This window comes from Peromyscus eremicus, chromosome 1 (genome assembly GCF_949786415.1).
Source record: "Peromyscus eremicus chromosome 1, PerEre_H2_v1, whole genome shotgun sequence".
In the NCBI taxonomy this organism is placed as follows: domain Eukaryota; kingdom Metazoa; phylum Chordata; class Mammalia; order Rodentia; family Cricetidae; genus Peromyscus; species Peromyscus eremicus.
The window spans coordinates 55032045-55047323 of NC_081416.1; the positions used below are offsets into that span (position 1 = coordinate 55032045).

A 15279-nucleotide genomic window follows, 5' to 3' on the forward strand; every position below is an offset into this window, starting at 1 on the left:
TTTTTTTTTTTTGCTGGTGGAAGTGCAAGCAGGTGATATGGACACTAACCAACAGGAAGCAATTTCAGATGTTGAGGAAAGGATCAAGATAGATTCTTCAGTCCCTTCACAGGAAGGTTTGCTGAGTGTCTCTTGAGCTGCTGTCTTTACTGCTGTTATCTGTTCATGTGCATGATGGAAACTCCTATCATGAATTACACTTCCACAGCGTAATGGTGTAATTTGTGTGTCTTCATGCTGTAATGATAAATAAAAAAGAAAGGCAAAGTGGGTACCATTCAGTGGGCCTTCCAAGGTATGCCACTAAGCAAAGACGCCAGGGGCAACAGTTAGTGCAAGAAGTTTATTGGGGGAGGGGGAGAGTGAAAGAGTGACAGGCCATGTTGGAGTGGGGACATGAGAGAGGCCGGCAGACAGACAGAGAGACAAGAGGAAGAATAGAGGCCAGAGAGGAGCAAGAGGCAAAGAAGAAAGAAGAGGCAAGAGAAACGAAAGAGAGTGCGCTGTGCTCTAGCGGGCACTTTTAAGGGGTGCACATGTCACACCTGGCGACAGGTGATGACGTAGCTCTGGCAGCAGAGGCAGCCTGCTGCTGCAGTGAAAACTAACACACCCGAGACAGTGTTTCTCTGTGTAACAGCCCTGGCTGGCCTGGATCTCGCTCTGTAGTCCAGGCTGGCCTCGAACTCACAGAGATCCGCCTGCCTCTGCCTCCCGAGTGCTGGGATTAAAGGCGTGCGCCACCACCGCCCGGCCCATTCCAATAATTTTCAGTAACATCTCTTTTAAACTGACCTAGCCAAAGCCTCCTGAGAAGTAACCTCTTCAGCACTGGGGCTGCTCTTGCGGTCCCTTTGCTCCTCTGCGGTTCAGGATCAGGTGCCGGCTCCGAGGAGCAGCAGGGGGGTGGCGGCTGCATCCATGGCGCTCCCGAGGGCTGAGCCCTCACAAGACAGGCCCCGGCTCCGAGGTCTGAGGCCGGCGGACTGGCTAGCAGCCTGGGTTTCTCCCCTAGGATCCTCCTGGAAACGCAAGCGGTGGCAGCGATGCCTCCCAGCATGGTTCCCATGACATCTGACTCCCCATTCACCGCCCACGTCGGGGCCCAGAAGCTCTGGCCAGCTGCGAAACCAGAGCGCAAAAAAGCCGCACTGTGCGCGGTGCTCCGCAATCCTCAGGAGCGCGCTATCTTGCAACTTGTGCCTCTCACTCCTGCCCGGCCCTGGCATGATGAATGTTAGTGTGGACAGGGTTGGAGTGTGTGTGTGTGTGTGTGTGTGTGTGTGTGTGTGTGTGTGTGCGCGCTCTGACGCCACCAGATGCCAGGTCCTTGATGTTTTGTGTGTGTGTGTTTATACACATATGTACAGGCTCACTCTGTAGACAAAGTAACCTCGAACTCAGGGAGATGTGCCTTCCCCTGCCTCCCTGGTGCTGGAATTAACAGGCATGTGCCACCCCACCAGGCCTTTTCTTTTCTTTTTAAAGATTTATTTTATAGTGTTTAACCTGTCTGTCTGTATGTGCTGGTGGAGGCCAGAAGAGGGAGTTAGAGACCCTGGAAGTATTGTTACAGATAATGTGAGCTGCCATGTGGGCTCTGGGAACAGAGCCAGGGTTCTCTGGAAATGCAGAAAGTGCTCTCACTCTGTCGACCAGGCTGGTCTCGAACTCAGAGATCCACCTGCCTCTGCCTCCCAAGTGCTGGGAGGTGGTGTGTGCCACCATGCCTGGTTGTGGAGACGCAGCACATCATGGCAGGAATGCGAGCTATTTATTTCATGGCCAAGACATGAAAGAAAAGAAAAGAGAGAGAAAGATTCCAGGACATAGCCTTCAGTGACCTGTAAACCTTTCTCTGGGTCCCACCTCTTTAAAAAGTGTTTTTAACCACTTCCCAATAGTCCCTTAGTTGAAAACATTCCAGACCCATTACTATAGCATCCAGTATCCTGTCTCACAGATGGCCAGCCTTTCTCACATCAAATGTCTGTGTAGCTGTTCCCTCTGTCTCAAGTACCTTCTCCTGTTCCTTCTCAGCTGTCTGTGCCTCCTCCAGAGAGCCTCTCCTGACTGCAGACTGCAGCCCATTGTGTTCCACACACTTGGTTGTTCTTCCCTGGTCATAAAAACCAAGGCTGCTGCTGGCCTATGATATGTCTTTGGACAAAGCAGGAAAATAACATTCTTCCTCAAAATGCTTTCTTCTATCGACTGAAAGCTTTTTTCTTTTTAAAGATAGAATCTCATGTAGTCCAAGCTAGTCTTGAACTCATTAAGTAACTGAAGATGACCTCAGCTCCCCAATCCTTTTTCCTCTATTTCCTGGATGCTGGAATTACAGACATGTTCCACCATGCCTGGGTGAACAATTCTTATAGGACATGCCAACCTATGACATATACCATGTACAGGGTATTTATATGGGGGGGGGGGATGATAAAACCAGATGGGGCAGCTGGATGGTGGTGGTGCACGCCTTTAATCCCAGCACTCAGGAGGCAGAGACAGGCCAGCCTGGTCTACAATGCAAGTTCCAGGACAGCCAGGGCTATACAGAGAAATCCTGTCTTCAAAAGCAGATGGGGCTCCTTAAGGGAGTTTCCACAAACCAGCCCAGTGCTAGGTAGATAATCTTATTCACTGTTCCCAAAGCTCCATTTAGGAGACTTGACCTCACAGGTGAGGAAAATGGGGTGCCAAGGCCAGTTTCAAAGTATGTAGGCCGTAGGAGACAAAGCCAGCTTTGAACTCCAGAGCACTGATGGTCAACTGCTATTCAAATCAGATGCATCGCCACTCCACTATGGTGACTATTTCTTTTCTTCTTCTTTTTTTTTTTCTTCAAGACAGGGTTTCTCCTTGTAGTTTTGGTGCCTGTCCTGGATCTTGATCTGTAGACCAGGCTGGCCTTGAACGCACAGAGATCCACCTGGCTCTGCCTCCTGAGTGCTGGGTTTAAAGGCGTGCGCCACCACCACTGGGCCCTATGGTGACTATTTCTACACCAGCTTCAGGCCTTAGGGTGACAGCCTTGCAGCAGGCCACATTTGCCAATGCCACACTCCAGAGTCACAAGAAGTAGGCCACCGATTGGGCAGCAAACCAAATGCATGTTATATGAGGAACCTTGTTAGAAGACGCTGGAGACCCAAGAGTCCGAGCCTATCTCCTGGGTATAGCTCACACTGTAGCTCTTTGGATCAAGGAGTCCTAGAGCCTCTGCCCCCAGTCAGATAGAGAAGCCTCTCCTAGTGAGGAGGGTTCCATTAGTCCCTGGACCGAGGCATTTTTGAATCCAGAGTTGCACCTTTGTTGAATTTGACCATATAAAAAAGGCTATGCCCAAGGGCCAGGGAGCACGAGAGAGGCCTAGCAAGGCAGATATAAGGCATGTCTGAATTTTCTGGAGCAACCAAGGGCAGGATAAAGGACAGTTCTTGCAGAGGTATGACCGAAGGCTAGAGCTACAGGAAGGTGGCAGAATAGTGAGTACTTTCTAGGCCTGGGGGCCAGAGGACACCTGACTTAGATGGCCTTGAGTCTAGTACAATTCTTTATTGCTGCTTAGCAGGAGGAACTTAATTATAGCTTCGCATGATACTAATTATTGCTCCTTCAATAGCTCTACTGGCGAAAAGTGGGGTGCTACAAAAACAGCCCCCTTCAAAGCCCTGTGGTTTCCGTTGTCGCCTCCAAACCTTGTGTTGAAGTTTGATCTGTAACTGTGTTGAGAGGAGGTACGTAGGACCTGTGAGAAGTGACTGGCTGGGTGTACTTGTTCTTGGGGACTGAATTAATTTCTGTAAGAGTTGTGCCATATTGTTTTGTTTCTTCCTCTTTTGTCTTCATCTGCTTGTCCTGCTGTGAGGCCCTCACCAGAAGCTAAGCAGAGGCTGGTGCCATGCTCTGAGCTTCCAGAACTCTGAGCCAAAAGAGATTTCTCCCTTCATATGCTATGGAGTTTCAGGTATTTTGTTATACTAAGAGTAAACAGATAATTTGATGAAGTTTCAGAAAGCTTGCCAACCAACCTCTACAACCTTCCTTGCCCAAACAAGTCAACCATTGTCTCACTGAAAAATAAAAACTGATAGCAGTGTCTTACTTTACATTCTTTTGGGAGAAGGTCCAAAGGGTCAGCCTGTGGCATGTGACCTTCTTTATTTGAATGACACTAGAAACTGCACATGTGAGCAGGTACTGAAGCGACAGGGCCTGGGTTCAAATCCTGATTGTACTTTCTAGCTGTGGGACTGGATCATTTAACCTAAGGTACAGTTCCATCATGTGGGAAATAGTGTTTATCTCACAAATCAATTCAAACAAGCTCTAAAGTGGTAGCTGGCACATAGCAGACTACGTTAGCTATTGTGGCATTACTTGCCTAGCTACTTCAAGGTAGCTAGAGAAAGCAACAGAATTCCTAGTTCTCATTTTTGTTTGTTTTGGGGGACAGGGTCTCACTAGATAGCTCGGAGTGGCCTAGGACTATGTAGGCCAGGTTGGTTTCAAATTGACACCTCCCTAGTGCTGGGGTTAAAGGCATTTGCCACAATGCCCTGCCTCTCTGCTGTTCTTTAAGGGAGATTTATTTCAAAGTGTAGTTAGCTGTGCTAAGGGAAACTGGGGAGAGGAATCGATCATTATCCAAGTCATATCTTCTTGTGGGTAAGGAAATGCCCAGTGGTGAAGTCAAGGCCTTGCAGGGGGAGGTAAGACTGGAGTTAAGCCCCACCCCTTACCTGTAAGTGATCCTGCTCCCAGCCTGTCAAACCATGTGGTAGTTCCAGGCTTGCTTCTGTCACTGTCACCTAGGAGCGCCTTGAGGTTCCAGGGCCTATCTTCTTGTTCATCTGCCTTCCTAAACTTGATGCTAGGGAGATATGGCTGAACTGAATGAGAAGAGACACTTTGGCAAATGAGTGGGGCCCAGATGGCTATGGTCACTGTGGGTATGCCAGGTCAAAGGACTTTGGAAGGGGCAGCGAGCTTGATCAAGTCTGGGTCCAGCCACAGCATCCCTCAAAGATCTGCCTTATCTTCACACGTGGAGATTCTGACCTTCAATAACTGAATACACATTTAAAGTTATTTTATTAAAAAAAAGAAGAGGAGGAGGAGGAGGAAGAGGAGGAGGAAAAAGGACCAAACAAAAAACCCAACCCAAGAAGGAGGAGGAAGAAGGACCAAACAAAAAGCCCAACCCAAGAACTCTTGGTTCTGGGTGTCTGGGAGCAGCTTAGGTGTGTAGGGAAGTAGACTGGAAGACAGTGGCGGACCTCTGCAGCTCTGGGAAGAACAAAAGCCCAGGTGCTGACAGGAAGCACGGCGGCGTTTTCCCAGGACTTAGTCCCTCTCCGGGGCTTGTGGTCATCCACTTCACACAGGTCGGGGCTCAGCCCCTCAAAAGACAGGTGGGGTTCTCAGTCCCCAGAAAAAGGCAGGGTAGGCAGTATTGGAACACCCTTGGATCTCTTGTCAAAGTCACCAACCAACTGGGGAGGAGGAGTGGGTGGCCCATCAATGCCATCCCAGAAAGTGGGGTTCAGGCGACACTGGGGTGGCAGGCTCAGATGCAGATGCACCTCCATTTGGACACAGGGCTCAAGCCTGTGGAGAATAAAAGGGCCCTAACGGAGCAAGACCTGGGTTCCAGGAGGCAGACAGAACTCAGGTACCCTGGGGGATGCGGGGCAATGCTCGGATGGGTCGAGGGGGAGGATTATCCAGGACCGGTTCCGGCCTGGACCGCACACCACCTCGGCGCTTCTGCTTCCGCAACAGATAGTTTGAATATTGCACCTCGGGCATAGCAAGCTTGAGGCAGGCCTCCGTGGAGGGGCCAGCACCGCCGCCAGGCAGGTCATAGCCCATGATGTCCACTTTGCGGCTAGGCTGCCAAGGCTGCAGCTGCTTGGTGCGAATCTGCGCGGCGGGTCGCAGCACCGGCTCGTCACCAAAGCAACGGCGCAGCAGACGCTGGCGGGCCTCGCGCAACTCGCGCGCCTCGCGCTCGACGCATGCGCGGCCGGCGCGCGCCACGCGGCGCCAGAAGGTGGCGTTGAAGTGGTCGTAGAGGCCGGCGTCGAGCGCGTTCCAGGTGCGCGCGGCCCGCGCCAGCGCCTCGGGGATGCTGGCCAGGCGCGAGGTGGCGGCGCGCGCGTTGAGCTTGGCGTAGAGCACGTCGTCCAGGTCCCAGGCCAGCAGGCGCCGCAGGAGCACGAGTGACTCGTCGAAGTACTCGGCGATCATGACAAGCGAGAAAACCTCCTCCACCTGGCGGATGAGGCCCGCCAGGTAGGCGGCGTCCTCGCGTGGGCTGCGCTCGTTGTCGCCTCCCAGGTCGTAGGCCAGCGTGTTGTGCGCAAACATGGCAAAGTGCTCGCCTGGGCGGTAGTAGGCCTCGGGTGCGCGCAGGAACGCCTCGAGCGACGCGTTGGGCACGCGCCGGAAGGCCGGGCAGTACTGGTTGTAGTAGCTGAAGAGCGACTCGAACATGGCGGCCGGTTCGCGCAGGATGGTGACGTAGACCGTGTCCGGCGGCATGAGGCGTTCGAGTTCGGCGCGGTCGAAGCGCAGGTGGCTGGCCAGCATGTGCGGGGGCCGCGTGGCCGGGTGCACGAAATGCGCCGAGAAGTTTCGCGGGTAGCAGAACTGGTGCTCGCAGCTTGGGTGAGGCAGGGCCACGGTGAGGTTGTGGCGCTCTGCGAAGCGGAACAGGATGTTCTGCACCGTGGTACCCGCTGTCTTGTGAGTCTTCAGGAAGGCCACGGCCGTGTGCTTGGCCCGGGGCGGCGACTCTCGCAGAGGCGGGCAGCTCAGAGGAAACAACTTGGGGTACCTGCAAAGCCCAGGGTGCGTGAGAGGAGATAATGCAAGGGAGCGGTGAGTTTTGGGGACAAGTGTGGCCAGTGTGCAAGAGTAGACCAGCTGGGCTTTATTCCGTGATAGGAGAGACTGGGTGGCAGGTAGCCTTTAAGATGAGCCCTACAGGGCTTGCTAGCGTTTAAGATAAACCCTACGGCTGGGCGGTGGTGGCGCACGCCTTTAATCCCAGCACTCGGGAGGCAGAGGCAGGTGGATCTCTGTGAGTTCGAGGGCAGCCTGGGCTACAGAGAGAGTTCCAGGAAAGGCACCAAAACAGAAAAACTCTGTCTCAAAAACAAACAAAAAAACAAAACAAAACAAAACAAAACAAAAAAAAAGATAAACCCTATGAACACTTGCTGCGCCTTCAAGAGGAACCGAGTTCAATTCCCAGGACCCACTTGGCCGCATTTGTCTGTAACTCCAATCACACAGGCCCTCTTCTGGCCTTAGATGGCACTGCATGCAAAATTGCCCATATACAAATAAGGGGACTTGTGGGGGGTGATGTGGTGGGGAGGAGGTAGTAAACCGGGGAATGTGGTGGTACACACAGACCTTTAATCTCAGCACTCAGGAGGCAAAGCTAGGTGGATCAAGGTGAGTTCAAAGCCAGTCTGGTCTACATAGTGAGTTCTTGGGCAGCCAAAGTTACACACTGAAACTGTTAAAAAAAAAAGTAAAAAAAAGGGGAGGGGGAAGCAGTGGTGACACACACCTTTAATCCCAGCACTCAAGAGGCAGAGGCGGGTGGATCTCTGTGTGAGTTCAAGGCCAGCCTGGTCTACAAAGGGAGTTCCAGGGCAGCTAGGTCTGTTACACTGAGAAACCCTGCCTCAAAAAACCAAAAAGTGAAACAAAACAAAAAACTAAAAATAAAATGGAAAAAAAAAAAAAAAAAAAGATGAGCCTGAATACCCATGCTGACCTCCTGATAGTGGCACCCTTTTATGTATTCTCTTTCCACTGAGCAGGGCTAGACTTAACTGATGTAGTGTATGCAATAGAATAGAGTAGAAATGAAGTATCATCTCTAAATTATTTTATTTTTAGTTTGTCAAGACAGGGTTTCTCTGTGGTGACCTGGCTGTGCTGGAACTCTCTAGGCCAGACTGGCCTCTAACTCAGAGATCCACCTGACTTTGCCTCTGGAGTGCTGGGATTAAAGGCCTGTGCCACCACTACCCGGCCACCTCTTAATTTATAGCAGGGAAAGGTCGATGGTTTTTCTCTCACTGTCTCCAGGAGTGATTGATTATTTATTTGTTTGTTTATTTTTGGTTTTTTGAGGCAGGGTTTCTTTGTGTAGTCCTGGCTGCCCTGGAACTTGCTCTGTAGCTCAGATTTTGGCCTGCCTCTGCCTCTCGAGTGCTGGGATTAAAGGCCTGTGCTGCTACCACCACCACCACCATCACCAGGTTATTTTTTTATTTTTTTGTTTTTGTTTTTGTTTTTTTTTTTTTCTTTTTTTTTTTTGTTTTTTTTTTTTTCGAGACAGGGTTTCTCTGTGTAGCTTTGCGCCTTTCCTGGAACTCACTCTGTAGCCCAGGCTGGCCTCGAACTCACGCAGAGATCTGCCTGCCTCTGCCTCTGCCAGGATTAAAGGTGTGCGCCATCACCACCTGGCCTATTTTTTTGTTTTTTCAAGACAGGGTTTTTCTGTGTGTAGCCCTGGCTGTCCTTGAACTTGCTCTGTAGACCAAGCTGACTTTAAACTTCCTGAGATCTGCCTGCCTCTGCTTCCATGTGCTGAAAGTAAAGCATCACCACCTCCTGGCCAGGATAATTTAAATTAGAAGGAGGCAGGCGGACTTCGGGCAGTCAGCAGAGACCACATGACAGTCCAAAGAAGCGGAGGACTGAGCCCAGAGCCCATCAGCTTGCTTGAAGAACTAAATCTGCCAGGCTACCTGAGTGAACTCTTTCAGACCCTTTCAGTCAGTCCTTCAGCAAAGACTGTAGGTCTGGAGACACCATGATTGAAAACCTACAAAAGACCTGGAATCAGGAGTTCATAGCCACATTTGGATTCATGACTCATAGAAATGGAAAGAGAATAAATGTTTTTTGATTTCAGTAGTTGTTTTGAGGATTTCATTTTTTAATTTTTATGATTTAATTCATTCCATGTGTGTATATGTGCAAGTACACATGTGCCATGGTGTGCAGGTGGAGCTCAGGACAATTTGTTCTTTCTACCTTGTTGAGGCTAAGACTTTCTTTTTTTCTGTCTCTGTGCTGAGTAGAGCAGGCTAGTTGGACTGTGCCCTTCTGGCTGATTCTCCTGTCCCCATCTCCCATTTCTCTTTTAGAGTTCCAGGATTCGAAGCTGGAGAGATGGCACAGCAGTTGGGAGCACTGACTGCTCTCCTAGAGGATCCAGGTTCAATTCCCAGCACCCACATGGCAGCTCACAACTGTCTATAACTCCAGTTCCAAGGCTTCTGACACCTTCATACAGACAGACATGTAGGCAAAACACCAATGAACATAAAAAATTATATATTAAATAAAGAGTCCTGGGATTAGCCAGGCAGTGGTGGTGCATGCTTTAATCCCACTCTCGATCTTGGAGACTTAGAGGCCCTCCTGGTATACACAGTGAGTTCCAGGACAGCTACATAGAGATACCTTGTTTTAAAAAGAAAGAAAGAAAGAAAGAAAGAAAGAAAGAAAGAAAGAAAGAAAGAAAGAAAGAAAAAAGAGAATAAAGAAAGAAAGAAAGAAAGAAAGAAAGAAAGAAAGAAAGAAAGAAAGAAAGAAAGAAAGAAAGAAAAAGAGTTCTGGGATTAAAGATGTGAGTCATCACACATGGCCTTTCACTTGGGATCTGTGGCTGGAACTCCAGTCTTCAAGCTTGCTTGAAAAACACTTTTTCCTGCTGAGCCATCTCCATTTTTTTTTGAAGAAGAAGAAGAGTTAGTATGTAGCCCAGGCAAGCCATCAGTGGCAGTGTTGCTCAGTCTGCTTTTGAATTTGTGATCCTCCTGTCTTGGCTTTCTGAGTGCTGGAATTACAGGCGTGAGTCACCAACATCTGGCTTCTTTGCTAGTTTTTTTGTTTTTGTTTTTGTTTTGTTTTTTTTAAAGATTTATTTATTGTGTATTCAGTTTGCCTGCAGGCCAGAAGAGCCCATTATGGATGGTTGTGAGCCACCATGTGGTTGCTGGGAATTGAACCCAGGTCCTCTAGAAGAGCAGTCAGTGCTCTTAACCTCTGAGCCATCTCTCCAGCCCTCTCTGCTAAGTTTTAAGGTTAAAAAAAATTGTTTTGAAACAGAGTCTCATCTCACTATGTAGCCCTGGCTGTCATGGAACTCACCCTGTAGACCAGGCTGGGCTCGAACTCACAGAGATCTGCCTGCCTCTGCCTCCCGAGTGCTGGGATTAAAGATGTACATCAGCATGCCTGGCTCTATCTAAAGTCATTGTTTTCTGAGACAGGGTTTCTCTGTGTGTCTGTGTAGCCCTGGCTGTCCTGGAACTTGCTCTGTAGACCAGGCTGGCCTCGAACTCACAGAGATCTGTCTGCCTCTGCCTCCCGAGTGCTGGGATTAAAATTGTGCACCACCACCACCACCACCACCACCACCACCCAGCCTAAGTAAATTTTAAATGTAGAAATAGTGTAAAGGCCAACAGCCCTTGGAGATCTTTGAGGGATCTTACTTTAAATGTATAGAAATTGAGGACCTGAAGAGAATCTGGAGCCAACTCTAAGTCACCAAATCTTGTTCTGTCTTTTTTCTCATTTCTTTTTTTTTTTAAAGATTTATTTATTTATTATGTATACGGAAGAGGGCGCCAGATCTCATTACAGATGGTTGTCAGCCACCATGTGGGTGCTGGGAATTGAACTCAGGACCTCTGGAAGAGCAGTCGGTGCTCTTAACCTCTGAGCCATCTCTCCAGCCCTTTTCTCATTTCTTTAACTTGTTCATCACTGTGGGGGAGGTTAACATCAAACTTTGCAGCAATACATTGGTCGTTCCTGTTACCTTTCTATTAAGGTCTTTGGAACGCCACTTATTTATGTGTGCATTTCTTGAGCTTTTGCTTTGTACTAAGCATCATTCTAAACTTAAGAATAGCCCTTATGGCATTTTCATTTCTGTTCCTACATCCTGAAGCAAGGATGTTTAGAATTACTAGCTACCTATCAGATGTGGACAGGCTTTGAATCACTTCTGATTCTTCTGTACTGTCCTAAGCATCAAGTGACAAGGACAGCTCTAAACAGCTTGAGAACGCCATAGGGAATTCCTACCTGTAGCTAGTTTGGGCTCAGGATAATGTCTATATAGACATCATCTATAAAACCAGAAAATCCGCCAGGCGGTGGTGGTGACGCACGCCTTTAATCCCAGTGTTTGGGATGCAGAGGTAGGTGGATCTCTGTGACTTCCAGGCCAGCCTGGGCTACAGAGTGAGTTCCAGGAAAGGCGCAAAGCTACATAGAGAAACCCTGTCTTGAAAAACAAAAACAAAACAACAAAAACAAAAAACAGAAAATACTTTGGCAAGTGACACTGGGTCTATTTATACTATTCTCAGGAAACTGGAATATGGGAGAAATTGACACCTTGAAAGGTGCAGGGATTTGGTGGGTTCACACAGGGAATCAGGAATAGAGACCAATTCTCATTGCATGGTGCCCTCTATCAAGATGACCAGAGGGTCACACACTTTATAGGTGAGGACATGATCTCAGAAATGAATAACTGTGTCCCAACCAATGGACTAGTAAGTTGTTTGCAGGATTTAGGATTTAGCTCAGTTGGTAAAATACTTGCCTAGCATTCTTGAGGCCATGGGTTTGATCTCTAGCACTTCCTAACTTGGTGTCTAGGTGTGGTGGTATACACCTGTAATCCCAGCACCCAGGAGAGGTAGGATCAGGAGCTCAAGGACAGGTAGGGTAGTGTTGCACACCTTTAATCCCAGCACTAGAGAGGCAGAGGCAGGCCAATCAATCTCTGTGAGTTTGAGTCTAAATAGTGAGTTTTAGGAGGAGATTTTTGAGTCTAAATAGTGAGATTTTTGAGTCTAAATAGTGAGTTTTAGGAGGAGATTTTTGGTTGCAAAAGAGAGCTTTAAAAAAGGCTACAAAGGCCGGGCAGTGGTGCGGTGGTGGCGCACGCCTTTAATCCCAGCACTCGGGCGGCAGAGGCAGGCGGATCTCTGTGAGTTCGAGGCCAGCCTGGTCTACAGAGCGAGATCCAGGACAGGCACCAAAAGTACACAGAGAAACCCTGTCTCACAAAACAAAAACAAAAAAAGGCTACGAAGTGAGACCCTGTCTCAAAAGAACAAAGCAACACAAACTGTTTGCAACCCCTTGAGGAAGCGTTCAGCTGTGATGCTGTAGGAAAGACAGGCTAACTAACTCCGTGACTGAGCAATTCACTCAGAGTCCAGTCCTTGCCTGTCTGGCACTAGAGCAGTGGTTCTCAATCTGGGGTCGAATGACTTTCACAGGTGTCACCTAAGACCATTGGAAAACACAGGTAGTTGCGTTATGATTCATAACTAGCAAAATTACAGTTACAAAGTAGCAACAATAATTTTATAGTTGGGGGTCATCACAACATGAGGGACTGTATTAAAGCGTCGCAGCATTAGGAAGGTTGAGAATCACTGCTCTAGAGGATATGTATAGAAAGTACTTTTAGATTACAGGAAGGGAGGGTAGCCCAGAGAAGCCTTTTGGTTGCTCTGGACTACCGTATCTCCTACTGGGCCATACTATACCCCCCACACTGAAGTCTTCCCACTTACCAACTGAGCTGCGACCCCTGGTGGATGAGGAGGCTTATGGTGCTGCACCCTAGCACCAACAGCAGGATTTTCCTGCGGCTCATCATCGTGGTGGACTGCTGCAGGCGCTGGAGGATGGGTGGCATGGTGGAGTACTCACTCCTGGACCAGCCAGGGCTTCACTATCCAGGACTTCCTTTACCAGCACTCATGGGGGGTCCTGGGGTTCTGGTAGCAGGGCCAGTGTTCCCAAAAACCTGGCAGAACAAGGAAACAGACAGGTTTGCAGTGGGCAGAGGAGCTATTCCAGGCTTAGTAGGACTTCGGCAAAATGAGTGGAGTGAACAGAGATGCCAGGGTAGATTGAATTCCACCTCCTATCACCAAGACCCTATCTTCTCACTGTCCAGATAAACTAGTGTTGGGTGGAATTACAGGTCTGGGACGTGTCCAGCACTCAAGACTAAAGCCATTCTGTCTCTTGAGTCCTGTGTGTTTACCTCTCTGACTGTATCTAACTTGTCTTTGTCTCACGGCCATTTAATCCAGCTCTGCATCAGTCTGCCGTCAGCAATAGCGTGTGGCTCAGGACACAAGTCTCAGTCCAAGATTTTCCCTCTTCCAGGACTCCTTATCTGACTCTTCGAGCCAAGGGGTGGTCCCGAGTCCCCTGAGAATAACTCCTCAGAAACAGCCAAGCCCGCACCTCCTTCAGTTGGATTGGTACTGCACGCCTTCTCTGTTATTTTATTTATTTTTTATTTTTTGGTTTTCTTGAGACAGGGTTTCTCTGCATAGCTTTGGAGCCTTTCCTGGAACTCACTTGGTAGCCCGGGCTGGCCTTGAACTCACAGAGTGCTGGGATTAAAGGTGTGTGCCACCACCGCCCAGCTTACCCTTCTGTATTATTACTAGCTCCTAATACCACAGGTATTTCCTATTAAGCAGATGATGAAAATGGGTGCTAAGTGATGATGATCAATTGTCCATAGTCACACAGCTAGTTACAGAAGTCTGGGAACTCAAATCTACGCTTATTAAATTTTTTTTTTTTTTTTTCAGATAGACAGGTCTTACTGTAGTAGTCCTGGCTGGCCTGAAACTTGCTATGTAGTTCAGGATGGCCTCAGACTCAGAGATCCACCTGCCTCTGCTGCCTGAATGCTGCGATTAAAGGTGTGCAGCCCCAAATCCAGCCAGATCTACTCTTCTGTCTCCACAGTCCTTGTTCTTAGACTTTATGTGAGCTGTTCCCATTCAAAACTGATTTTTTTCAAGCTAGAGGGATATCTTAGTGGTTAGGCGCTCTTCCAGAGAATCTAGGTTTGATTCTCAGCACCCACATGGTAGCTCACAACTTTCTGTAACTCCAGTTCCAAGAGATCTGACACACGGATATACATGTAGGCAAAACACTCATACACATAAAATAAAAAATAATTTAATAAAACTGTATTTTTTCGTCCCTGCCTGGTCTGGTAATTGTGCTTGCTTCTGAGCTCTGAGCCCTCCTGTTTGTGTCGCTGCCTGGGACTAAATCCACCAGGGGAAGGAGGACTTGAAGCCCTGGAGCCCTGTCTGGATTCAATCCCCAGACACCCAAAAAGGTGGCTCCATTGGCTGACTGGTGCAGGTGCTTAGCCAAGGCAATGGGACAGCAGCCAGGGTGGGGTGGGGCAGAGGTGGGAGAATGAAGACATCTTTCCAACTTGCTCTGCTGAGACTTTGCAGAAGGAGATGAGCCTTCATTCTAGGGAAGAAGAGGGAGAGAGAAGGGCTTGATTTCTGTCCAGGCTTTCTTTCTCTGCAAGAATGTTGGCAGTTCAGTGGAAAATAGCTTCTGCAGCCATGCCTGCCCCCAAGCTAGGGTGTATGTGTGGGTTCAGACTCAGCATCAGCCCTCACACTACTCTGTGAAGGGGAGGAAGGTTTGCAACCTTAGGAGAATATGCATGGATATGGAACTAGGACACCTGGTCCCAGGAGGGATGAGGTAACTCTGTGGTTCTGGGCTTGGCTTACAGTTTCTTTCTTTTTTTTTTTTTTGGTGTGTGTGTGTGTGCCCCTTTTCTGTTAATCCCAGATTACCCTTAAATCCATTTAGGTGGAAAGATGTCCTGTTTACAATTCTCCTTATCTCCAGGTCCTATCCTCTGATTTCCTCCACCAGCCTGTGAGACAGTAATCATCTTGGAGCCGAGAGAGCCAAGGGTCTGGCCACAGAGGGCAACCAAGGGCACAGCAGAGGCAGCCTAGGTCCTCCCTAACCTTTGGGAGGCAGAGCAGGGTTGGTCTCTAGTAGGAGGAAGTCAAATTCTTGGCCTTTTGAGGACTCAAAGTTTCTCTCTGTCACAAGTCCTGCTTGGAGAACTTGGTGAACAGATGGTTTCCCAAGAGATAATTAGAGGGCAAGTCTATTTCTACCTCCCTTAAACATGCTGAAACCATCCCATTTCTCAGAGGACTCTGAGCCAGCCACGGAGGCCAAATGTAAGGTGAGCTACAGTGGATCTTTTCCTGTCATAGAGAATGAGGGTGCTGCCTGGTACTACCCATTCTAACAGGGCTTTATCCACTGCCTACAAGGCTTGGATCTGGGGAGCCAGCCAGATTGCTGTCTAAGGTCTGAAAGGGGAACAGGCCTTCATCAATA

At 48.8% G+C, this 15279-nt stretch overlaps 1 protein-coding gene across 1 annotated transcript; it reads right to left on the reverse strand.

Annotated features, from left to right (window-relative positions):
- Nucleotides 1–5178: 5178 nt before the first annotated feature.
- On the reverse strand, nucleotides 5179–13063 carry Gal3st3 (galactose-3-O-sulfotransferase 3). The gene is made up of 2 exons (XM_059248973.1): nucleotides 12648–13063; nucleotides 5179–6844 (listed from the first exon to the last, which is right to left on the reverse strand). The coding sequence occupies exons 1-2, from the start codon at nucleotides 12770–12772 to the stop codon at nucleotides 5674–5676; spliced, it is 1296 nt and encodes a 431-aa protein (XP_059104956.1). The 5' UTR covers nucleotides 12773–13063; the 3' UTR covers nucleotides 5179–5673.
- Between the last annotated feature and the right edge of the window lie 2216 nt (nucleotides 13064–15279).